Source organism: Podarcis cretensis (genome assembly GCF_951804945.1).
Source record: "Podarcis cretensis genome assembly, chromosome: 17".
In the NCBI taxonomy this organism is placed as follows: Eukaryota; Metazoa; Chordata; class Lepidosauria; order Squamata; family Lacertidae; genus Podarcis; species Podarcis cretensis.
The window spans coordinates 39,792,492-39,818,634 of record NC_137187.1 but is presented as its reverse complement, the minus strand read 5'-3'; the positions used below and the strand labels follow the sequence as shown (position 1 = coordinate 39,818,634).

The 26,143-nt window shown below is 44.4% G+C and overlaps 1 protein-coding gene across 1 annotated transcript; it reads left to right on the top strand.

Annotated features, from left to right (window-relative positions):
* The first annotated feature begins 5,010 nt into the window (after window positions 1-5,010).
* Window positions 5,011-25,596, top strand: LOC307205958 (uncharacterized protein). Its single transcript, XM_079958683.1, has 9 exons — window positions 5,011-5,328; window positions 12,724-13,032; window positions 14,245-15,420; window positions 16,623-16,738; window positions 17,028-17,160; window positions 20,826-20,983; window positions 22,348-22,487; window positions 23,266-23,592; window positions 24,279-25,596. The coding sequence occupies exons 1-9, from the start codon at window positions 5,130-5,132 to the stop codon at window positions 24,457-24,459; spliced, it is 2,739 nt and encodes a 912-aa protein (XP_079814809.1). The 5' UTR covers window positions 5,011-5,129; the 3' UTR covers window positions 24,460-25,596.
* Window positions 25,597-26,143: the final 547 nt, after the last annotated feature.

Here is a 26,143-nt window from a genome sequence, read left to right as displayed (position 1 = left end):
GAGTCATGTTGTCCAACCCCTGCAATGTAGGAATCTAAAAAAATGTAGTATAAACACTGACATCTGGGAAACACTGGCCTGCGAGTGCTCCAGTTGGAGAACAGCCTTGACCAAAGGTGTCATGGGCTTTGAAGACACTTGAACTCAGGACACAAGGGAGAAACGAGCTAAGGGGAAGGCACACTTGGCAAATCCACACAGGGATCAACTCCCACCCGGAAACCAATGTCCCCACTGTGGAAGGACGTGTGGATCCAGAATTGGACTCCACAGTCACCTACGGACTCATTGTTAAAACCATGTTTATGGAAGACAATCTTACTCGGCTACGAGGGATCACCAAAGAGAGAGATGTAGGACTGTCAACTAAATGCCTTCCCACCTCTTTTCCTGTCTTGGGCTGCGGCTCCCTCCTTGCATTCTTTATCCAGTTTTCACCAGGTTGGCCACTGCTTTCCTTTTGGGTGAAAACAGAGTAGGTGTCGAGCAGTTCCACCGTCTTTCTGTCACCCAATAGCATGTCTCCATCTTCTCCACGCAAAGGACCTGTTAACTTGCTTGTTCTCTTGCTTCAAGCATAGCTAAAGAAACCTCTTAAAATTATTTTTAACCTCTCTTGCAAGCCTGAGTTCATTCTGAACTTCGGCTGATCTGACCTTCTCCCTGTAACTCTTGGTTACTTGTATATACTCTCACAATTTTCCCTTTCTTCCATTTCTGATACATGCCCTTCTTAAATTTCATCTTATCTCTAAGCTCCTTAAGCAGTCATACTGGTTTCTTTAGGTGCCTCTCACTTTTTCTTCTTGGAATTGTCTGCTTTTGTGACTTCAATATTTCACCTTTAAGAAACTCTGATCCATCTTGGACCCTCTTCCCTCTGAGTATTTCTGACTATGGGACTTCACTGAGTAGTTCCTTAAGCTTTTTGAAATTAGCCTTTGTTTTGACCTTTGCTGTTCATAAAATGTCATTTTCTATGTAGACATCTCTATGTCTAGGTGTCCCCATTTCATTTCAACAATGTCAGTTCACTATAGGAGGGAATTACGGTACATTCACGAATTGTCAAGTACTTAATAGCATGTTTGTTAGGAAAAGTGCTGGTTAATAGCCCTGAATTGCAGGCTTATTAATAACACTTAATAAGTGCTGGCACTGAAATCATGAGATTGGCTCAGAACAAATGAGATGTTTTAAAAACAAAGCCAAACTTTGATTGGTGTAGTAATTTATTAGAAAAATAAAACAAGTGTAACACAAGGGCAGCAATGATATGCACAGTTAATATGTGTAAACTCCACGACATAGCAGAACCATTTCTGAGCAAACAAGCAATAAATAAATAAATAAATGAAGAATTCTGCTACTAGATCATTCAAATTTTTTGCCAAGAAAAGTTGAATTATTTAACCTGTATAAAATATATAAATTGGGCATGTATTTGTAATTCATATTAACTTGTCTAATTTATTCAGGGTTGTTTCCCTTATTAGGGGGTGGAGCAGGGACTGAAGGGCACTGAAGCCCCACTACTGGGAATATTAGGCCTCATGTCCTCTCCAGTTTGCATCCAGTGGACTCCCACTGCTGTACACATGATGTTAGCCACAATTCATATTTATCTTGCCGTTTCTTATGAAATACTGTGTTCTGATTGCATTTCCCCCAAAACCAGCTTCAATCCAAATTGAGAGAAATAATGACTTACTGTACATGTGTTTTAAGCTGGTAATGTGTATACAGGCTTTTTCAGCCACTCCACTCTTCAAAGGCTTTAGCAGATAACTTCATATCAAGACTAGAAAGATATTTTTTCAAACAAGAAATCTAAAATTATTGGGAAGATGTTTTCTGTGCATTTTTCTGCATTCCTGTGGAATTGTAGCACGTGCATAATTATGATTTTGACTTTTTCGATCTTTGTCTTCTGAAGGCTGGATTCTACAGCACACACACTCACTGCAGGCATATTTCAATATTCTCTTTAATTAGAGGGGCAGATCTGGAAGATCTCTTTTTAAATGAGCATTTAATGCATTTCCATACTGCAACTTCATACTTTTAATGGCTGTGCCTATGAAGCAGTTTCAGCTGAAATGAACAAGTAGTAATCCGCATCACCATAACTCCAGCACCATCCTAATCCTGGTCGCTAGTGGCGGATAATGATTAGCTGTTGCACACCAGTGCACACATGGAGCTGTTTGCCAGACCTGTCACCATCTCTTCCAAAGATCTGAGAAAGGCATGGCTCCTTCAGTGCTACGGTGACTCATAGGATTGAAACATCTGTAGTAATTTTAAAAAAATGGCAACCAGAGTTGGAGAAAGATGATCAATTTCAAGGGCCAACTGGATGTGATGCAAGAGATTCCTTAATATGGTCAATTGCAGCCCTTAAATTCAGACTGTGACTGTGACTCTGTGTGCGTGTGTGTAGAGGGTTTAACCCTTTCCTCCATAGAGCAGTTTTCTGATTGATATTACACCAAAGCTGCAACTTGCCCTGTGAGGCAAAACATATTGATATCAAAGTAGGATATTTTTATGAGTTTCCCAACAGATTTCTGTGAAAAGGGTTCTCAGTATGGATTGTCCTGAGGGCTAAGGATATATCTGACCAGAGTCTCCAATTTTGATGGAAACTGTGAAGAGCTGGTGTTCTGGTGACATGACTCTATGGGAGCTAAGAAGTCTAGGTAATGGCTGGTAGACACGACTCATCTGCATTTCACACACTCACATGCAGCCAGGGAAAGGGGTAAGGTGTCTCCGTCTGAAAAAGAGCAGTAGGACTGAGCAAAAATGACCTCCTAAAATTATTTCCACTAAAATGGCAGCTGGGTGGAGTCGGCAGTCAAATATTTTGCAGTGGAGAAAAGATCTTTACCAACAGGTCAGGATAATATTGAAAAAGATGATTTCAAAATAATTTGATGTCCCGAAGTATTCCTGGAGAAACCCCATCATGTCTAGTTTAGACCTGAGAAAAACTACTAATAAAAGAATGTGACATTTGTAAACGATAGACAATATTCTCCTTGTTTCACCCCAAATCAACCCTGTGTGGAGGCACATGCCACTTCAAACCAATAATGGCAAAACTAACGGAACACATTTATGAAAGATGAGGAAGTCTTGGGTAGACTGAGGCAGAAGGAAGCAAATAATACTGGTCGCAAAGAAGACAAACACAACATTTAGCCTGTCTGGAGAATCTGCCCCTACAGATGAATCATGCCTGCACTGACCAACACACCAACTGGGACGAGACAGGAGAATAGGCAGGAACCCAGTACTTTGCCTTCTCTGCCTGGGACCCCCTGGTGAGAAGCTGGAAATGCAGGTGGCACACACGTCTTTCACATGGGATGATGAAAATGGAGGTTTTGAAGTAATGGGACTGCCTCTTGCATCATGCGCCCACTTATGTTCAAGCTGCTTTTGCATGGTGAAGTGTGGTGGGGTTTTTTTAAGAAGACATTAAACTAATTATATATGCTATATAGGTAAAGGTAAAGGGACCCCTGACCGTTAGGTCCAGTCATGGCTGACTGGGGTTGCGGCACTCATCTCGCTTTATTGACCAAGGGAGCCGGCGTACAGCTTCCAGGTCATGTGGCCAGCAGGACTAAGCCACTTCTGGCGAACCAGAGCAGCGCACAGAAACGCCGTTTACCTTCCCGCTGGAGCGGTACCTATTTATCTACTTGCACTTTGATGTGCTTTCGAACTGCTAGGTTGGCAGGAGCAGGGATTGAGCAACGGGAGCTCACCCCGTTGCGGTGATTCAACCCGCCGACCTTCTAATCGGCAAGTCCTAGGCTCTGTGGTTTAACCCACAGCACCACCCATGTTCTGCATACATACATACATACATACATACATACATACACATACACATATACACATACACATTGGAAAGCATTAATCTTCATGAAAACAGATTGGCAGCTATTCAGTGTGGAGAAAGAAAGGACAACTGTCCAGCATCCAAACATTGACAAAGATTGCTGCCCCCTCCTCAGGAACCCACACGCCGAATTTGGAAATGGTATCTCAAGATGTGGCCAAACCTATGCCAAAAAAACAGGCAATGTTGCACCAAAGTGATGCTTTTGTCCACCATCTTGACTCAAAATGGCGCCTGGCATCCACACAAGGCTCTGCCCCCCCCCCACCTTGGGAACCTTTGTGCTGAGTTTCACAACAATACTGGACAAACATTTCCCAAATTATGTTGTTGTTGTTATGTTTTAAAAAATAAATAAGATTGTATTCCTTTGTTGTGTGAACAGTTTTATTAACACTTCTGTACACCACCCTGGAATCTTCTGAAGATCAGTGGCTGCAAAATATTTTAAAGACCCACCCACCCCTTGGGACTAGGTATTGCAGGGAAAGTAGTGGTGACCTGAGTAGGCTGTGGTAAACTTGTCAGTTTGTAACTGAGGTAAGACTGGTAAGCTTCAGAGGAGGAACCTCCAAGGTACCCCAGAGAAGGCAGCTTGGAAGCCATTGCTTTGAGAGATACAGTGGCCATTCTGAGTGTTATGGTGCCCCCAAACAAAGGGCTCATTCAAGGGAAGCTTCACAACCTGCCCAAATCCCTGAGACCATGTTGGACCCCTGTAGGGCGCTCTGCTGCATCACCAGCCAGCAAAACCCCAGGCCCCTCCACCAGACGGATGCTGGTTTCTGTAGTCACAGACCTGGCAGTGTGCTGGGATGGGCCAGCTAGGCCCTGGAGGCGTCAAATCGCCTTCTCTAACAAGAGCCGCTCATGGTTTCTGCACAGTAGCTGGTTGTGTGCATGCACAGAAGTGCCATTCATTGGAGTGAGACCTCGGAGCCTGGCCAGGTGCTAAGAGACAAACTCCCCTGTCTTAGGTGAGCCGGCTCCCCCAACGGACATTAACTGCCAGAACCCCCTTGCTACTGCCAGAGCTTTCCCTCCATTTGCTCCAGTCAAAGCCCTGCTTTCCCCCTCCCTCCCTCCCTCTTCCTCCCCATCGTCAGAGTTGTGGGGATGAAGAATATAAACCTCTCCCTGTACAGGAATATGTGCCGAGTGGGGAAACCAGCCTGGAGCTCTGCAGGCTTGCAGTCTGGAAGGCAGAGGAAGCATGAAGCTCCTTCTCCCTGCTCTCTTTGCCTTGGCTCTGTGGGCTCCCCTTGGCTGGGCTGCCAGGAAAAAACCTGAAAGCCCAAGCACGGGATTGAGTTCCTCATCCTCTCCTGCCCTAGATGGGCCAGCCCATCCTGGGAAGCGACGAAAGCAGCAGGCAGCAAGCGAGCTGATCTTGGGGCAGGGTGTGGCGGAAGGTGAGTCAGGGGGAGGCCGTGTGGGTGGTGGAACTGCATCAGGGAGGGGCTTCCAAGGGGCGTGGTTGAAAAGTGAAGCAGTGGGGACATGAAGCGGGCCGCAGTGCAGACTACCACAAAATAGTGAAATGTACCAAACTGATACAGTCTCTCACCCCTGTAGACACTTGTAGAAAATAAGGCAACTGTGAAGAAGGGAAGCTCAGCTTCAGTACTTTGTGCCCTGTTTGTCTAGCCCCGTCCGTCCTGCAGTGTGTCAGCCCACATTTACCAATAAGAGTTGTCCCACATGCAGCTGGGATTTTGCAGGCAGGCTCAGCTAGAATCTTACCCCGCTGCCAGAACTGGAGGATGCAAAACCAAAAGGAAACGTTCTCACAAGCTGCACATGCTGGAGAGGTAGGGGTTGGTGGTAGTGCCATTTGTAGTATTGCATATGCTATAAATGATGTTGTGGACCATAAATTTGAATGTGTGTAAATTGGGCTACCATGTGAGAATAAGCCCCTTAGCAAGTGGCGTATGGCAACAACTGGAGCCATTTGGCAAAACTACATGTGAGCCTCTTGGCTATGGCTATGCTAATGAGCCCTAGGCAAACCAAAATGTAATCTAGGGCCCAGATAACAAACATCTGGGGACAAATATGTTCCTTAAGCCGTCAGTTGTTTTTCCTGGGGTAAAAGGACACACATTTCCCCACATTTTGTCAGTATACATTTATGCCTGGAGCTAGCCTCTGCTCAACATTTATGATACACTGGTATCTGAAATTGCCACCCTTTGTTCACATACTTTTAATGGAGAGAAGAAATTATGCTGTTGTCAAATCATTGTAGCCCATTGGTTTCTGTGTTATTCTCCTGTAATTTGCAGACTTGGTATATGTGTGTGCTTTGGGGGGTTGTCTCCACAGACTGTTGAAGCTTTTCAGGACTACTGCAGCTTTAAAGTTCCAGTTTGCAGGTCCTCCCCATATTATTGCTTCCTGTTTATTCCATCTGGAGGGTTACTTAGGCTGCAATGCAACACATGCTTTAGACTCTGTAAGATGGACATCAAAGTAAATAGGTTTAGACTGTTAATTGCCCAGTGTGGTGTTCTGATCATGGATGTGGTGGTCGTCTTTAAGTACTTGGTTTTTGTTTTTGTTTTTTTAAAAAATAGTAAAATAACACTGTTTAGTATAAAAAATAAAAAAGTAAAAGAGCAAGAAAACCAGTAATCAAAGCCTCTCTATCAGACAGGAAGAGAAACGGCAACAGGGACAATTAATTGAGGTTATTCAATCACCAACAATCCTCCAGTCAACGGAAAGAAATAACACGGGCAGGATTTTCATTTTACATGGGCAAGGACTTTTTCTGACTAAAACTTTTTGCCAGCAAACATTGTAGAAAGATTTTAGCTATGGTATATATTGTTTAACAACGGTATAATATTGCTACATGCCACCCCAATCTCTGAGCAGAGTTAGATTTTAGGCTCCAGGTGCTTATAACAGCAGAGACTGTGGTGTCTTTATGAGATGTGGTTTATTTACTCACCTATACTGTCTGAGCCTCTGATGGAGGGGCTCCCAGCATCATACTCCAGGAGGGTTCTGTGTCTCCCATTCCTGCAGCCTCAGATTCAAACTGTCCGCTCACATTGTGCTCTGACCTCCCCCAGCCCTTCAGCATGTTGCTGCTTGCAAACTGCAGCTGTATTTCCTCCTGCTTACGTCATACCTAACTGCAATCCTGAAACTTCTTGCTCCTAGAAACTCTGGCATTGTCTTCTGCTAACTACCCAGAGCCCAGGGCTGGGCTCCATCCATTTGCTGGCTGATGGCTTATCCCCCCTCTCCTTGTTCTCTGTCACTTAGAGGCCATCATCAGGCCGGTCTGTATTTTCACACTGCCTGGCAGCCCAACTTACGACTCCAAGCACTGATCAAACTCCAAGACCCACCAGACCCAGGAGTTTAGGGGAGTCAAGGCACCCACAAACTAATACCAATATCACGCTATGCAGAACTTCTGCTTTAATTCCACTTCCAGTTAATATGGAAAGGCAATTCTTGGCAGTTAGCAGTTCTAAAGGACTCCAGCAGCAAATCAACTTAGAAATACATCCTGAAAGAGCAGTTGTGATTCAGCAGTCATTCATTCAAAGTCAAAAAAAAGTGTGGTCTTGTGTATGTGTCCTCTGGCAAGGGCTGACCCAGATTTTTTGATGGATAGCCCCAAGAATCAGCAGAAAATATTCTGTTGATGTGCACAGCGAACTCAGCAAACAAAGTCACAGCATTCATCGTGTTATGCTTCACCCAGGATCGACTTGACCCAGACTGCAGTAGCTCCACTGAGAGTATAGAATAAATTAATATTATATGGACCTTTCTAATCCATTTGGAAGGCTGGTCCTGATTGTGCCCCAAAGCGAGCAAGAAGCCAGTGCAGATGAGCAAAAACTGGAGTAATATGTCCTTGCAAGCAACTGGGTTGCAGAATTCTACACCAGCTGAAGTTTCCAAAATAGAATTTAAGGACAGCATTGAGGTGTGCAGTGTAGGGGGAAGTGGACATAAAAGTATTGTGAGGGGAATGTTATTAAAAGGGGCACTGACTCCTAGAGGATACTTGCTTAAATTAGCATTTATGGTTTGTGATAGCTGCTGGCTACTAAGTACTAGACACATCTTACCAGCCATGCTGGAAGTTGAGATCAGTGTCCTATCTGCGTATATGTCTGTGTACAGTGGTACCTCGAGTTACAGACGCTTCAGGTTACAGATGCTTCAGGTTACAGACTCCGCTAACCCAGAAATAGTGCTTCAGGTTAAGAACTTTGCTTCAGGATGAGAACAGAAATTGTGCTCCAGCGGCCTCATTAGCTAAAGTGGTGCTTCAGGTTAAGAACAGTTTCAGGTTAAGAACGGACCTCCAGAACAAAATTATGTTCTTAACCTGAGGTACCACTGTATACCAATGTGAGAGTGTGTGTGCACCAGGAAAAATTAAAATGTAGCCAGAAATTGGGGTGGATGGGAAAAGAGGTACAGTGGCACCTCGCAAGACAAATGCCTCGTAAGACGAAAAACTCGCAAGACGAAAGAGTTTTTCGTTTTTTGAGTTGCTTCGCAAGACGGATTTCCCTATGGGCTTGCTTCGCAAGACGAAAACGTCTTGCAAGTTTGTTTCCTTTTTATTGAAACCATGCATTCAGGGGGTGCAGTTGCGACTTGACTTCGAGGAGCAACTCATAGCGGTGTGGTAGCCTTTTTTGAGGTTTTTGAAGACTTTGGTGATTTTTTTTTTTTAAAATAAATTTTTATTAAGATTTTAAAGGTTACAGAAAAAAAAGAAAACAATACATATCATCAAAAAACAGAAAAAAGAAAAAAGAAATAAAAAACAAGTCAAACCTTTAACTCGCTTACTTACATTCACTTATTTCCTTGACTTCCTCACGCCTCCCATTTTTGTATTTTAATTCAATTAAATATTCCAGCAAATCCTTCCAACTTTGTTTTTATCCTAATAATTTATCTTAACATTATAATTTTACCTTCTCTCTTTCACCATTTCATTTTTACTTAATCCTTTATATCCTTTCTGCTAAAACCACATATTTTTTCCCCCAACATCTTTCTAACATTCCTTAATTTTACAATATTTCTGAAGATAAACTTTAAATTTCTTCCACTCTTCTTCCACCAACTCTTCTCCTTGGTCTCGGATTCTGCCAGTCATCTCAGCCAGTTCCATATATATTTTTTTAAATCATTTTTTATTAAAATTTTTAAACATAAATGCAAATATAATAAACAATGTAACATATATCATAACATAATTTCTTAACTTCTTTGGACTCCCTCACGTCTTCCGCTCCCACTTGCATCTTTGTCAATTCTTCCCCGCAATTTATCATCCTGTTTACATTCTTATGCCCCATTCATTTAGAATATAATCTAATGGTTCTCCCAAATGTTTAAAGTTTTCCCTCAATCTCGCTTATCATCCTAATTGCATCTAATTTAGTGGTGGTCAATTATTTATGATCTAGCCTCCATCTTAACATTCAACCAAATTACAATGCTTTTTAAAATAAGTCTTAAATTTCTTCCAATCTTCTTCAACCTTCTCTTCTCCCAGGTCTCGGATTCTGCCGGTCATCTCAGCTAGTTCCATATAGTCTATCAGTTGCATCTGCCACTCTTCCAGTGTGGGTAGATCTTGAGTTTTCCAGTGCTTAGCGATGAGTATCCTTGCTGTTGTTGTTGCATACATTAAAAATGTTCGGTCCTTCTTTAACACCTTCTGGTCAACAATACCCAAAAGGAAGGCCTCTGGTTTCTTAGTAAAGGTATACTTAAATACCTTTTTCAACTCATTATATATCATTTCCCAAAAGGCCTTCACTCTCGGGCAAGTCCACCAGAGGTGAAAGAATGTTCCATCATTTTCTTTACATTTCCAACATTTGTTATCAGACAAATGGTATATTTTGGCAAGTTTAACTGGGGTCATGTACCATCTATATATCATTTTCATTACATTTTCCTTCAAAGCATTACATGCAGTGAAGTTCAGCCCGTTGGTCCACAACCTTTCCCAGTCCTCAAACATGATATTATGCCCTATATCCTGTGCCCACTTTATCATGGCCGATTTAACCATTTCATCTTGTGTATTCCATTTTAACAGCAAGTTGTACATTCTTGAAAGTATCTTAGTCTTAGGTTCTAACAGTTCTGTTTCCAATTTCGATTTCTCCACCTGGAACCCTAACTTTTTGTCATTTTTAAAAACTTCATTAATCTGAGCGTAATGTAACCAGTCTCTCACTTTGTCCTTAATTTTCTCCAAACTCTGCAATTTCCAATTGTCTCCATCTTTTTCTAATATTTCCCAATATTTTGGCCATTTGGCCTCCATATTGGGTCTTTTTCGGGCCTTAGCTTCCAGTGGTGAAAGCCACCTTGGAGTTTTATTTTCCAGTAAGTCGTTATATTTTGTCCAGACATTAAACACTGCTTTTCTGACAATATGGTTCTTAAAGGCCTTATTGATCTTAACCTTGTCATACCATAAATATGCATGCCAACCAAAAGCATTGTTAAAACCTTCCAGATCCAATACATCAGTGTCTTCGAGAAGTAGCCAATCTTTTAGCCAGCAGAAAGCTGCGGCCTCATAGTACAACTTTAGGTCTGGCAGGGCAAAGCCCCCTCTTTCTTTCGCGTCAGTTAATATCTTAAACTTAATTCTGGGCTTTTTGCCCTGCCAGACAAACTTAGAAATGTCTCTCTGCCACTTCCGGAAGCACTCTGTCTTGTCCACAATCTGCAATGTTTGGAACAAAAACAACATTTTTGGCAATACATTCATCTTGATAGCAGCAATTCGGCCTAGCAAAGAAAGTTTCAATTTTGTCCAACTATCTAAGTCTCTCTTAATTTCTGACCAACATTTTTCATAGTTATCCTTGAAAAGACTCAGATTCATCTCAGCCAGTTCCATATAGTCCATCAGCTTCATTTGCCATTCTTCCCGGGTGGGTAAATCTTGTGTCTTCCAATACTTCACGATGAGTATTCTTGCTGCTGTTGTGGCGTACATAAAAAAAGTTCTATCCTCCTTTCGCACCAATTGGCCAACCATGCCCAAAAGAAAGGCCTCCGGTTTCTTCTGGAAGGTATATTTAAATACCTTTTTCATTTCATTATATATCATCTCCCAAAAGGTCTTAATCTTTGGGCATGTCCACCAAAGGTGAAAGAATGTATCTTCAACCTCTTTACATTTCCAACATTTATTATCAGACTTTGGTGATTTTTGAAGCTTTTCCAAAATCCGTGCTTTGCAAGACGAAAAAAATCGCGAGACGAAAAAACTCGCAGAACGAATTAATTTCGTCTTGCGAGGTACCACTGTATTCTGTTAATCTGGTCTTCTTGCTGTTTGAGACATGGTGGAGAAATGCACTGAAGAGTGTGGGCTGAACAAATGACTAATAGCAGATGAGGATGAATGCAAGACAAATGCTCAGTGGCAGACAAACTAACCCCAGGATGAACTTTCAAGAAATAGGTTGCCCAAACTCTGTTTGGAGTCCTTGCTTGTTCCCACAAGCTCAAACTGTATACATGTAACTAACACATTGTCACAAAAATGCTGTCAGTCTCAAGTATTCACCTTCTGCATAAGGAAATTAGCTGTGTCATGGCTGTCCTTGGAACTCCCTACCACTTGGAGAACCAAGAAACTGTGAATATCGAAGGAATGTCTACATCTGCACTATGCATTTAAATCCCGGTCACCTCGATTCTATCTTGTCTAGCCCTAAATTCCGATCCGATCCATGATCCTGTTTCCCACGGTGGACAGTGAGATGCCTCCGAGGAAGTCAACAAGCCAGACATAAAGGCAATACAGCAGCCTTCTCCCAGTGGCTGGTTTTGACGGACAGATTTATTCTCCAGGAATAAGCCTAATTCTCTTCTGAAGCCATCCAGGTTAATGATCATCACCACATATTGATCATCACCCATGCATTTTTCTGCCATATTCCTTATCAAAGAAATTATGGTCTTTTGGGGAAGTGGGTTAGTTTGTGTGAGACCTCCCAATCAACTGTAAATGTGTGATTGGCCAGTGAATCCCACCCAAAACAATCGGCCGCCTGGAAGTGCCCAGAGAGAAAATCTTTTCTCTGGGGACTTGCTCAACACAGACTTCCTTTTGTGCAGAGTTCCTAGGAACAGGTCCAGGCTTTAAAGCTTCATGTCCAAGTATTTTGTATTTTATCTCGGCATTTTCCCCAGGAAAACCTGCATTTTACCACTGAATCGGCGCAAATGGAAATCAGGTTTTCCACAGATGGTCATTTGCTCCATTTCAGCAGTAAAACATGGGCTTTCCCAGGGAAAGCTGTGGGGCAAACACAAAACTGCTTGGTCAGGGAACTTTAAAGCCCGGACCTGTGCCTGGAAAGCAGGGTGCCAAAGGAAGTCTGGGTGAGCCCTGCGCCCCTCATCACATTAGACCCAAGAGTCAGGTTTACCATCCTGCTGTAGTACTCCCAAGGGAAGCGCACTGAATTTTCTGGTGGGACTTATTGGCAGCCGCTGATGCACATGGGAGGGGAAAGGAAGTGCCCTCAGGGACACCACAGATGTAGCACCTTGACCTGCTTCTTGCCCCTAATGATCCCAGGCCTTAGGAGCCAAATCTGATCCTATCTGCTTAATTAGCATAATATGCATACTTTGGTCCTGTTTCCTGATCACTCTGATGAGGCATAATTTTAGAAGCTGACTATTACATAGGTAGGCAGGATGTGCATTTTTCAAATCCTAAGTAAATAACCGAGGTGTCGTGGTTTTTGTTTCCCCTTTCGAATTTGCAGAGACCCTCAAATCTGTAGCCAATGTAGAGAGTGTTGCAGGAGAAAAGGGCTTGCGCCAGAAAGGTGAAAAACCTTCAATCCTGAAGAACAGTGTCTTGAGGAGGAAGGAGGCAGCGCTCCCCAAGTACCTGAATGGCCAAAATCTGGGGCAGGGAGGTGTGCCGAAGAAGTTGTCCAAATTTGGAAAGAAGGTATTGGGCACAAAGAGAGCAGAGACTGCCAGCAGCAGCATGGGTGCAAAACCAGAATCCGCTGCCCCTGCGACAAACCTCAGCCTGACCCAGGCAGGCAGTATGTACCCTCAGAAAGGTATGAACAAGAGTGGGAATAAAGGGATGAAGTCCAGCCTGTGAATAAGCTTGGACCAGTTTCATTTTTCAGCTTGCCTACCAGTTTTAGGCTGCAATTCCAAGCATGCTTACTAGGAAGTAAGTCCTGTGAAACTCAGTGGGCCTTACTTCTGAGTAAGGCTTTGTGTGCAGCATACATTTAGAGCAGAGACACCCTGCAAAGAGTCCTGGGAACTGTAGTTCACTCCTCACAGAGCTACTATATCTAGTGCCCTTAACAAACTACTTCTAATTGTGGGAATTAGACTTGTAGCTCCCATTTGCAGAGTATGCAGAAGGCAGCCCTGGGCTGTTTGACTCTTTAGTTCTCTTTTCCCTCCTATAAAAACTACATAATACACTCTCTTTTAAAGTTTAAAGAACATATGACTTTTACTTAGTGTACTTGCAGTTTCAGATTAAATATACAATACAGGTGGATGTTTCTTTTAGTCACTAAAACATCTCACCTAGATTAAGCTGTTGCAGACTAACAAACATTTACAGACTGATGATACTGACTCCAAGGCAGACAGCAGCACAACACAAGACACCTGCTGCTCTGACTGCTAAGACTCACAAGACTGTGAATAACAGAACCAACGGAAATCACAAGGTCCTACGGCCCTTTCAAACATCATTTTGGATGCTAACATCCCACACTAATCTTCGTGGAGGTTAACTGTACAGTTAATACAGGTAGGGTTGATGCTCAGGCTGTCGGGATCCCCAGAGAATTGCACTCCTTTGGGATGCTTCCTTTATCAATGGTGTTTATTTGGTAACAGTCGTGGGGAGCTGCAAGGTGCCATTTTTAGCTACCATCAACATAGTGTTGCCAAGGGGCCCTGTGGGAAATGTAAAATGGTGGCATGCAGAAGGCCTCTTCCGAGAGACCTGGCTCCAAGCGCAAGGCACCTGCATCTGATAGTGGAGTTCAACATGTGGCTGAGTGGAAGACTGATCTAACCCATGGCTCCCCGTTTGAATGAACAGCTGGGCAAGAGAGAGAGTGAGCCATGCTGCCTTTGTGCAGGGCGACTACCTGGTCAATGGTGCCCCAAGTTAATCAAGGACTGTTAATTAGGTATTGGGCCCCCTGTTAGGTGGGGGTGGAGCGGAGATGGGTCATGTAGGTGCCAAAATGTCTTAGTCTGCTTTGCCTTTCATTGCGCATCTCTTCTCTCTACAGGTTTGATCCATGTAGAGAAAGCACCAGTGAGGGAACCTGTTACCCCGCAGAAGGCAAAGGCAAGAAAGGAATACGCTGTCACATCTAGGAATAGTACTCGGATACAGATAGGAAGAGTGCCAGGCCCTTGGCATGGAAATGAAAGCCAGGCACTCTCTAGTCCTAGCCACAAAAATACTGGCAAGGCAAAAGAAGGGAAGGAGCCCAGAATAATCCAAAGCAATGCCAGCCGGGCACTGCTGCAGAAGGAGAACATCTCTCCCCACAGGAACACCAGCAAGCCAGCATCAAGAAAGGACCATGGCCCCTTCTTCAGAAATGCCAGTCACACCCCAATGCGGAAAGAGGACAGTGGCCTCACTAGGAATGGCACTCAGGCCCAGGGAGTGAAAGAGCCCAGGCTTCTCCCGAAAAAGGCCAGCAAGGCACAATCAGAGAAAGAACATGGCATTCCGTCGGCAAACACCAGTTGGCCACTGACACGGCAAAAGCAGGGCATCTCCCAGAGAAATGCCAGCCAGGCACAGATGAATAAGCGGCTCAGAGCTGCTCACATAGATGCTAGCCAGGCACTGTCAGGGAAAAGGCTCATCACCCCAAACAGGAATACCAGCTGGGTTGAGGTCAGGAAGGAGCCCACCCTTACCCATAAGAATGCCAGCCAGGCAGCGCCACAGGAAAAACCCAGATTTTCTCACAGGAATGCCAGCCAGGCATTGCCAGGGAAGCAGGATGGCTCCCAGCAAAGGAATACCAGTTGGGTAGAGGTTAACAAGAAGCACAGACCTTCTCACCAGAACGCCAGTTGGGCATTGCCAAGGAAAGACTCCAGTTCTTCCCGCAGAAATGTCAGTCGATCACTGGCAGGGGCAGAACATGCCATCCTGCACAGGAAAGGTGGACAGGCACGAGCAAGGAATCTGCCTGGTGTCCCCTTCAGAAATGTCACCCAAACTGAGGCTGTGAAAGAGCAAAACGTATCTCATAAAAATGTCTTCAGAGCAGGAGGCACACCAAAATGGCAACCTGCCGTGCCAAAGGAAAGAGATGAGCCCATAATGCCATCCTTGCCTGTGACCTGCCTGCTTTCTGAACATGCCATCGCTTGTGGCAATGCTCGCCTGAAACATGTGCCCAGGCTGAGTGACACTGCACTCAGAACCCTCTACCTGGCAGGTGAATATCTGAGGCAGAAAAGGGATTTTTCTTCTTCACCAACCTGTGCTTCTCCAGCTTCTCTTTCCTCACCTCATTCCCAGTATAAACACTCTTCTGGGCCCAATAACTGGCTTATCGTGCAAACCTATACATGTCTACTCAGAAGTAAACTCCACTGAGCTCAGTAGGACTTACTCCCAGGTAAATGTGTATAGGATTGCAGCCTTGTTCAGTCGATACTCTGCAGTGCGCTCATTATTAATGATCCTGCTTTCAATACTATTTGTGCCTGCAAAGTTTTCAGGTGATCAGACTGTTTAATTTCCAATCAGTGCTGAAATCCTTTTAACTTTTCATACCACAAATGTTTTGGTGTGTTTTTCCTCTTGCTTTTGTTGCACTGTAGTCCCTCTGGACAGCAATAATGTGGTAGCATTGGGGAAGCATCACAGAACAAAAAATAAAGCAGGAAAAAACCCACCACTATAATTGTGCGAGGATATGTTGCAGAATGCACTTGCAGCCAAACACCAGTTTGGAAGGGCCCTTTCTCCCCCTTTTCCAAATGTCTGTGTGGTGGATAGAAGCCAGCTAGATCTGGAATTCCCAAAAGGTTTGTGTGCTGCTGGGATCAATATCATGACTTTTGCTCCGACAGGAACCCAAATACAGGGGCCCATCAATGTATCACAGTGGTTTGGAGGTTAGCACTAACCATAGTTTGCCTGCAAACTTGTGGTACTGGGAAGCAGAGACTGGAGGAGGGAATTGGTGCACAGGAAGTGGGAACACAGGTCATTCAAACCATGGTTATGAGGAGGGAAAAGAGGGAACGAGACTATGAGGATGGAACATAAGGATGATTTAACAGGGAAATAACTATAGACTAACATGGACAAATATGTTACTGAGATTTGATGGGCTATATAGATATACCTGTATGCATAATTTTGTGTCTTATAAGGATCATATGAGGATTATTAATGTGTTTCATTTTCTCTTTCTCTTTAGTTGCTTCTGTTTGATAAATTGTTTTCTATTATTCTCTTTAGTTTAGTTGGAATTTTATAGAATATTAGTTTGAAAACCTTTAATAAGATTGATTTTTTAAAAAAGATTGGAGGAACAGAATGAGATGTCTGAGCTGGGCTTTTAGAGTTGCCATTACAAGGCCCAGAGCGTGATCTTCTCTGTAACCTTCCATCTTTTATGCTTCCCAGAGAATGAGATCACACATGTGCCAGCTGGGATTTTCTTGGGGTTGCCCAATCTAGAATGGCTGGATCTCAGCAAGAACAAGCTGGATTCTGCAGGTCTGCACCCAGAAGCTTTCAAGGTGAGTGGAGATGGGAAAGACCTTTTGCTATGAAGGGAGGTTCAGAAGCAAAGAGGGAAGTCAATTTATTTGGGGGGGGCTGAGGGGGAAATAGATTATTACAGGCACCTTTGGAGATCAATTACTCCTAACTTCTTCAATTAAAGGAGATTCTGAAACTAGGACTGTACATGCAAAGAATGTGTTGGGCCATTGCTCTATAATTTGCCCATTTGCAAGACAATATTTATTTCTTTATGACTATTGAACATGATCACAACCCCGTCAGTGCCTTTCTTCTTCCATGCAGAATCTCACCAAGCTGAAGCGCCTGAATCTGGATGGGAACCGCCTCACTGCAGTCCCAGCTTTGCCCAGTTCACTACAAGAGCTAAAGATGAATGACAATAATTTAGAAGGACTGCAGAGACACAACTTCCGAGGTAGGGGTCACTTTATAAAAAGTCCTTCTTTGGATGTGTGTGTGTACTTTGCATATGATCAGAGGCCCTCATTCCTAGGTGCCGGAATTTTTGTAAACACAAGGCGGCACCCTATTAAGTCACATTTCCTATAGATTTCTGAAACTCTGGGATAGATACCTAGGGGCTCATCTATACTTCCTGCTGTTCTGCCACTTTCCTCAGGGAAAGGTGCTCTTTAACACTCAATCGGAACAAACAGTAATTCAGATTTTCTTAGGATTGAAGTTTGCTCCGATTTAGCACTAAAGTTCAGGTTTTCCCTGGAGAAGGGAGTGGGGCAAGCGGAAAACTGCTCAGATCCCCATGGTTTCTAGGCATGGAACGAATGGAAGTGTGCAGAAGCCCTTCGTCATTAGGAAAAAAAAATACATTTTCCATAGCAAAGAGAACTTCACTGAGACATGGAAATTATATCATTATTTATTAAATTTCTATACTGCCCTTAATCTGAAGGTCACAGGGTAGTTTACAATATAAAAACACAAAAATACATACCATAGTAAGAAATGAAAACAATACCCCATATACACAACTTAAAAGGCCACAGATAGTTTAATTGGCCAAAGGTCTCTTGAGAAGGTTTCTTGTGGGCATTTCTGTAGAATAGCCGCTGTTAATATTTAAGATTGTGGTGGCGATTACAACCACTCTGTTTTATGATCTCCACATTTTAGGCAGGACTAGAGCTATGGCAACCGCTTAATAAGATGTTAAGAATTCGTTCCTTTGCTCATGATTTGCTACATTTATAGGCCACTTTGCTGCCAGGGAACCCAAGGCAGCATACAATTCTCCCCCACCCATTTTAGCCTCACAACAACCCTGCGAAGTAGGTGATGCTGAATGACAGTGACTGCCCAACATGAATTCTGTGGCTGTGTGGGAATTTGAATCCTAGTCTCCAGAGTCCTAGGGCACATTCTTATTTCCCTTTGCCCCACTGCTGCCTTGTAGAACATATTCAGGGGAAGAAAAGGCTGAGGAGCAAATCCTACACAAATCTGGAGTGGAGTTTCCAAGACACTTGGATGCCATTTTGTACATGTTGTTTCTGGCAACTCCTGCAGCCCAGCTGGTGCCAAACTCATTTCTTTGCTTTCCTTTGGAGAGGCCAAGAGGGGGAGGGGCTTGTCATCTGGGCAGCCCAGAACCTCTAGACCAGGAGCCAGCAGCCTTTTTCAGCCATGGGCCAGTCCACTGTCCCTCAGACCATGTGGAGGGCTGGACTATATTTTGAAAAAAATAATGAACGAATTCCTATGCCCCACAAATAACCCAGAGATGCATTTTAAATAAAAGCACACATTCTACTCATGGAAAAACACGTTGATTCCTGGACCGTCCACGGGCCAGATTGAGAAGGCGATTGGGCCGCATCCGGCCCATGGGCCTTAGGTTGCCTACCCCTGCTCTAGACACACTGACCAGGCTTGCACCCCAGGGAGGTCACTTCAGGCAATGTGATTCTCCAGCAGTTTGGCTCCCTGCCCCCCTGGAGGCACACTCCATTGTCTGCCAAGACAGACAGGTGCCAACAACTTCTGTGGAGAGATGCATAGGCTTGTATTGTAAACCCTTATGGGCAAATTACATTGCAGATAACGGTGTCTGGCGCAGCCATACATAGTGCACACACATGTTATCAAGATGCACAGTAGAACAATTACATAACGGGATGCCCGGCGATTTCAAGTGACCTCATTTTGCTAACAACATCCATGTGTCTAAATGACCTGAAACTATTGCCCAGACACATTGAAAGTAGACAACAGTAGCAAAAAGAGATCCCCCACATAAACAAATCTCAAGGATCGCTACTACAAAGGCAAATCTAGATATGTTGTTCCCCCCCCGCCCCCGCATTGTCCTTTGACAAAGCCAGCGCTGTACTGAATGCAATGCACCGTTTTCATGCAGACATGTTATGCTATTTCCAATATCTTCTATCAGTGAAGATCTTCTATCAGTTTGGAAGCCAGGAAGCCTTCTATTACTGGCAGGCTTATTATTCTGTTTCTATAACTGCCCAGTGCTTGATGTGTGTGGGTTGTTTCCTGAGAAGTTTGTTAGCAGCTGATAAATGGGGGCTAAACAGGAAGCTGGGATACACACTGGGCCTCCTGGGAGCAAGTTCTGTTGCTAACAGAGGCCCGTTGTTTCTACTCTGTCCATCCTGGCGCTGTGGGTTAAAGCCTCAGTGCCTAGGACTTGCCGATCGAAAGGTCGGCGGTTCGAATCCCTGCGGCGGGGTGCGCTCCCGCTGCTCGGTCCCAGCGCCTGCCAACCTAGCAGTTCGAAAGCACCTCCGGGTGCAAGTAGATAAATAGGGACCGCTTACCAGCGGGAAGGTAAACGGCGTTTCCGTGTGCGACTCTGGCTCGCCAGAGCAGCGATGTCACACTGGCCACGTGACCCGGAAGTGTCTCCGGACAGCGCTGGCCCCTGGCCTCTTAAGTGAGATGGGCGCACAACCCCAGAGTCTGTCAAGACTGGCCCGTATGGGCAGGGGTACCTTTACCTTTACCTTTTTATCCTGAGAGTGTTCCAGCAGTGGAAACTGAAAGGAAATGTAAAAACTGGACTAATATGCTTACATGCATTAATTTTATATAATTTGAAATTTTTGTTCCTTAACAATTGAGGGATTCTGATAGCTGTTTTGCTGATATATTTATCCCATGTTAAACTGTTGTTGTCCCTGTGTCTTTCCAAGCACCCTGGGGAGGCAGAAATTTGGCAGGTGAAGCTTTCTCCATTCTTTGCTAAATCCCTCCATGTCAGCGAAAAGGCAAAGAGCTTAAGAGCAAGGCTGGTAATGGGAGGCAGGGTGGGGGTGGGCAGAGAGGGGAATATTTGACCCATATTCAAATGTATATTGACCTGCGTATCAGTCCTGTATTTCAGTTGGGGGGTAGCCCTCTTAGCTTCTGTGAGGTCCTCCTTTGCAGCTGTTTTTCAAAGGCTATGGGGGCATGATTTGGTTAAACCTCGAGGAATTCAGGGAGTGAGATTAGTGCATTTCCTTAAGGGGTGCTCTGCCTGTCCCAGTATAATTCCAGCACTGGACTGATTTCTGAATGACATTTCATAATACATTTGGGGAGCCCCCCTTCTCATCTTATACATGAGCCTTCAAAGAATTAATTCTGCCACAGCACTGTGATGGCACATCCAGACTGTTGTTATTCTTACAGGTACAATTAAATGGCATAGCAGCAAATTTATACTGCACAATTAAAAGGGCTTCAGTGGTCTTGTGCAACAAAACTGTCCTCCCCCCCAAAAAAAACCTGGGCTTTCTGCAGCAAGGAAATGTGATGGGAAGGAACAGGGAAGTTTCTTTATTGCAGTTGCGGGGGGAACTTGCTGTTTTATATTTTGAAAATCGATCAAAATCAATCAATCAATAGGATGGGGAAATGCCCCAGAAAGTGTGGGATATGCTTGATGCAACATCATACAACCTTCCTGCAAAGAAATAAGAACAAATGCTTAATAAATAGCTGCCACCATATAACGTTCCCACAATCTTTGTGCCAAACATCATCAGGATGAATGCTCAATAAGCAGGTTGGCTGCAAGTGGTCAGAGGACATTCATGGATTCATCTCTCCTCTGCACAGGCCTTTTCAAGCTGCTCACTCTGGAGCTGGAGGCAAACGAGCTGCATGATGGGAACGTGCTCCCCACCACCTTCAAGCCCCTGAGCAGACTCATCTACCTGCGACTGGATCGGAACCGCTTTCGAGCCATCCCGTCAGGTTTGCCTGCCTCCTTGCAGGTGAGCACAGCAGGGGTTGATCTTTGTAACAGGACCAGACCCTAGTCAGGGGGCTGTCAGCTGAACCAGGAGCCAAACCTGGTAGGTCAAAGGGTATAATGTAATGTATGAGATTTGAAAGGAATACCGTACAGCAAGCAATGTCCAACTTCAAATAGGCTGTAAACTACTACCCAGTATCAAAAACGGGCGGTGATCTACCCCAGGCATAGGCAAACTCAGCCCTCCAGATGTTTTGAGACTACAATTCCCATCATCCCTGACCGCTGGTCCTGTTAGCTAGGGATGATGGGAGTTGTAGTCCCAAAACATCTGGAGGGCCGAGTTTGCCTATGCCTGATCTACCCATAGTCATTCTTCAACTTAAACATACTCTCCCCCCCCCCTTAACACATGTGTTTTATGCTGTGCTTATTTTAGACCCCCTCTGGGCCAAACTGGTCTGTCTGTTGGTCTCTCCTGCCTGCTCCACCCTAGAAGGTCACTAGCTGGGCTAGTGGTATGCACTGCAGAGCTCTCACCTGGCGCCGCTTCTCCTCTGGGCAGCAGCCAGGATAGAGAAAGAAGCTCTGAAGTGAGCCAGTGATGTCTGCATTGTCTGCTCAGGGCAGCAGCACCACTGTCCAAATCAGCCAAATACTGGGCACAGTGCTGCACCTAAGATTAAAACTGCAGAGTGGAAGGAAAAGAGGACCATTTTCTGCCTCCCCATTTCCAGCTACAATATGAAGAACTGGAGAAGAGACCCTCTTAAGAATATTAGGGGGTGGGCAGGGGAAGGACTAGACCATGTGAAAAATGAACATAATATTTTAGCTGCAGTTCATTCATTTTCAGCTTTGTATTCTTGTTATAAAAAAGTGTGCCTAGACATTCCATTGTTAAACCTAGGTTTAAGGATTCCAATTACTGTATCTCCTAGCCTTCATGTCTCAGTTTCTAACACGGCAACCAGGGGAGGGGTGTATATGTTGCCCTCATGTCCTTGTGGACTTCCCAGAGTCACCTGGTTGGCCATTGTGTGAAACAGGATACTGAACTAGGGCTGGTCCAGCAGGGTTATTTCCCTCTGCTCCTGTGATACCACTTTCATCTCTCTTTAAAGATGACTGTCTGTCTCCAGTCCAGCCCATTTAACTTGTCTCATTCCGGAGTTCTTCTGTATGTTGTTGTTTTTGGGGATGGATGGGTTGTGTGAGATAGGTACTGGATTTGTTTGCCACACAAAGCTGGACAGGGACTGGGCAGAACTGGAACCAAGGAAGGGGGGGATGCTGGAATCAACTGTGTGGTGTGTGTGTGTGTGTGAAGCTGAAGTCATATTAAAAGACAGATTTAAAATAAACAGTTTCCCACCCTTGCAGGAGCTGCACCTCGACTCTAATAGCATTGAGGAGGTGACCGAGAGTGTCCTCAACAAAACCCTGAACCTCACTGTGCTGGTTCTGAGCAACAACAAATTGCAGGAAGATCGCATTGCTCCACGTGCCTGGATAAACCTCCCGTGAGTATCTCAGCGTCATTTTCTCATACCAGTGATACTCCAAAAGGAGAGGGTATGAAAAAATCCAGATTGAGGGAGGGGAAAGTGTGGGAAGGTGATTTGGAGGTGACTGTCATTTTTTAAAAAACAAATTTATTTAAGTTCTCTTTCAGATTGTGAGGTTTGATTAACAAATCTATTTCTTTTATCTAATTTGAACAATTCATTAAGTTGATGATATTGTAATCAAGCTGTCTCCAGACCTTTTTATTTTAACATCTCCATCCATTAAGAATCTCTACATGTTGCCTACTTGTTTTTCATATTTCATTTTTTCACTGATATAGCTTCTATGGGAGAAAGCCACAAAGGTGTCTTTTTCTAACCAATTTTTATATTTATCTCATATAAATTCTTCCTGATAACATGATTCATGAAACCTTTATGCATTTTAACTTTAACATACCATAAATATGAATGCGAGCCAAACTTATTGCCATGTCCTTCCAAGTCTAACACCTGTGTATTTTTCAATACTAACCACTCATTTAGCTAGCAAAGACAAGATGCCTCATAATAAAGTTGTAGGTCTGGCTGGAGGTAACTGTCATATGGACAACAGAGAAAACAGAGATACAGGAAGTTTATCGTCCATATTAAACTACAATATGCCCCCAAGTGCAATGTTTCTCCCAAGGAAGGGAATGGCAGCAATTCATGTATATAGGAGGAAATCCAGGACACCAGTGTTGGGAACTCAGGAATCCCCAAGGGCTGTGTGTGTCTTTTTCCTCCTCAGGAAGCTGGAGGCCTTGGACCTGTCTCACAACCGCCTGGTGCACGTGCCTTCATTTCTACCCCGGCACCTGAAGCAGCTGACTCTGCACCACAACCGCATTGAGCGCATCCCTGGCTACGTCTTTGCCCATATGAAGCCTGGCCTGGAGTTTCTGCATCTGTCACACAATGCACTGCGGGACGATGGCATCCACGCCGTCTCCTTCCTAGGGCTCTACCGCTCCCTTGCCGAGCTGCTCTTGGACAACAACCAGCTCCAAGCCATTCCCCGTGGCATCCTGAACTTAAAGGGGCTGCAGGTTCTGAGACTGAGCCACAACTGCATCAGGTAAAGCAGGGATGGGGAGACAGTGGCCCTTTGCATAGTTATTGGACTCCACTTTGCATCATTCCTGACCATTGGCCATGCTGGCTGGGGCTTGTGGGAGTCCATCAGTAATGAGAAAGGCACAGGTTCTCCATCTCCAAAAGAGAGCCTGCTCTGCTCCTTGCTCCTTTGTGCTTCTTGCATCCACAAGCAATGAGAAATCCTAGGGCATTACAGTCAGTCTGTTTGGAGGAAAGAGTGCTGTAGGGACTGGTGGCATTTGTGTAAAATCTGAATGTATATAAATATACCAATTAGCAAGCAAGCACGCAGGCAGACCAGCACACAACAGAACAGCTATTGTCAGGCTCCGCAGGCAACTATTTTAAATACAGTACCTGGTATCTTGAGGTTGTATTTTGCTCCTGGGATAAAACACGGGAAATCAGATTCCTAGCCTTGCTACTCTCACCCTCATTTTATGTGAGCCAAGAAGTTTTAATTTCATTCTCCTATTATCCATGAACTCACTACTACATTGTCTTGGGTAAGCCAGTCAGCACCTCTCCTGACCAAACCTGTAATATGGGGATCATGCCCAGACGCCTCACAGGGTTGCTGTTTGTACGGCAGAGAGAAGGTACTGTATGTGAAGCCCTGTCAAGGGCTGCATGATGCTGAGGGTTCTTAGTCTCTCTTCCTGGCAGGCATGTCCCCCTGAACTCTGTCTGTGACACGCGAGTGGCAGAGGACTCGAACATTGTGTCGATGCACCTGGAAAACAACTTGATTGACCGCCGCCGGATCCCACCCACAGCCTTCTCCTGCATCAAAGCCTACCACAGTGTAGTGTTGCGGCCGCAACAGAATGAAGAGGACGACTACTAAAGGTGCCTTGCAGATCACTCGCAACAGCTGTGAGGTGGTCACAAGCTATGGAACCAAACACTGTCCCAACCCGAGGGCGTGGGGAGAGATATTGCTCTTCAAGACATCACAGTGCTGCAGGGGCAAGAAAATAGGCACCTGTCTCTTCTCTGTCACTTGTTTCATGCTACCCACTAGAGGCTTCAGGGGCAGTCTTTTAAGGAATCAGGTTTTTTTTGTGATGAGAGAGTACTGGAAACATTACAAATGTACAAAGGTGAACACAGATGACCAGGTGAATACCTAGCAGACAACATTCCACACAGACACCCGGTGCCCCCAAAACAGCAGCATAACTTTGAACCTCTCTTGTCATCCTGCTACAAAACTCAAGGCTTCCGTGTCCTTTGCTGCCTCTGTTGCAGCACCAGACTGTCTCCTTAGGTCTTCTTCAAGCAGCTGGACAGGACAGTTAGCTTGTTGCCACCGGTTAATCAAAGGCCTTTAGTAGGAACCTTTAGCAAAGCAATTGTGAAAAAGCCTTGAGAGAAGTTCTTCTAGTGCAGGCATGGAGAAGCCTGTGGCCCTTCAGATGTTGCTGGACTCCAATTCCCATCATCCCTGACCATTGGCCGTGCTATGCTCAGGCTGGTAGGAAATGAGAGTCCAAAGGCAGCTGGAAGGCCACCGATTCCACATCCCTAAACGAGATCTTCTGTCTGGCACCAGAAGGTAGATAGGTTTTGTTATGGATGGTCTGTGTTTTGTCATCTGTATGGTACTGACAACATTTCCAAGGGCGTTGTTTCTACTCTCCCTACCCTAACCATTGTAGTCAGCACCTGAGGCTTTTACCACCTCATAACCCTCCAAATTCTGCTACATATAAAGAGTGAGGGGGGTGCACTCCAGACTCTCTCTCTTTAGACTTTCCACAGCAAAAACTCACAATATGGTAGCATTTTCTCTCCGGTGTATCAGTTTGATAAGAAGTTTTTTTTAAAACAACAACAACAAATCAACACAAATTCTATCAGACAGCTCAGTGCTCTTATCCAACCTCCTTTTTATGTGGTAAATGTTATTAATATGTGGTGCTATATACTGGTACTTTCTGTATTTCTTCACTTACGTTGAAATCTTTCACAATTGTTTTATGTATAACTGTTTTTGCTCTTTCAATTTGTGAATTAAAAAACCTTCTTTAAATAAAATAAAAAATAGTTTAAAACATATTAATTCAAGTGTTTTGTTTTCTGCTGCACCTTACTTAATCATTCCTAACAGTGACCCAGGATATACAGTGGTACCTCGGGTTACAGAAGCTTCAGGTTACAGACGCTTCAGGTTACAGACTCCGCTAACCCAGAAATAGTACCTTGGGCTAAGAACTTTGCTTCAGGATGAGAACAGAAATCACGCCACCACAGCAGCAGCAGTAGGTCCCATTAGCTAAAGTGGTGCTTCAGGTTAAGAACAGTTTCAGGTTAAGAATGGACCTCCAGAACGAATTACGGTAAGTTCTTAACCCGAGGTACCACTGTATCTCAAAGTTTAAAGTTAACACTGACTCCTTTGAGAGGGAGAGGATGAGCTTGCGGTTTGCAAACCATATGACGAAACAAATGCTCTTGACCCAAAGTTCAAAACACTCATATGCCTCATGAAGAGTAAAAAAGTCAACTTGGCTGCAACTCATGAACAA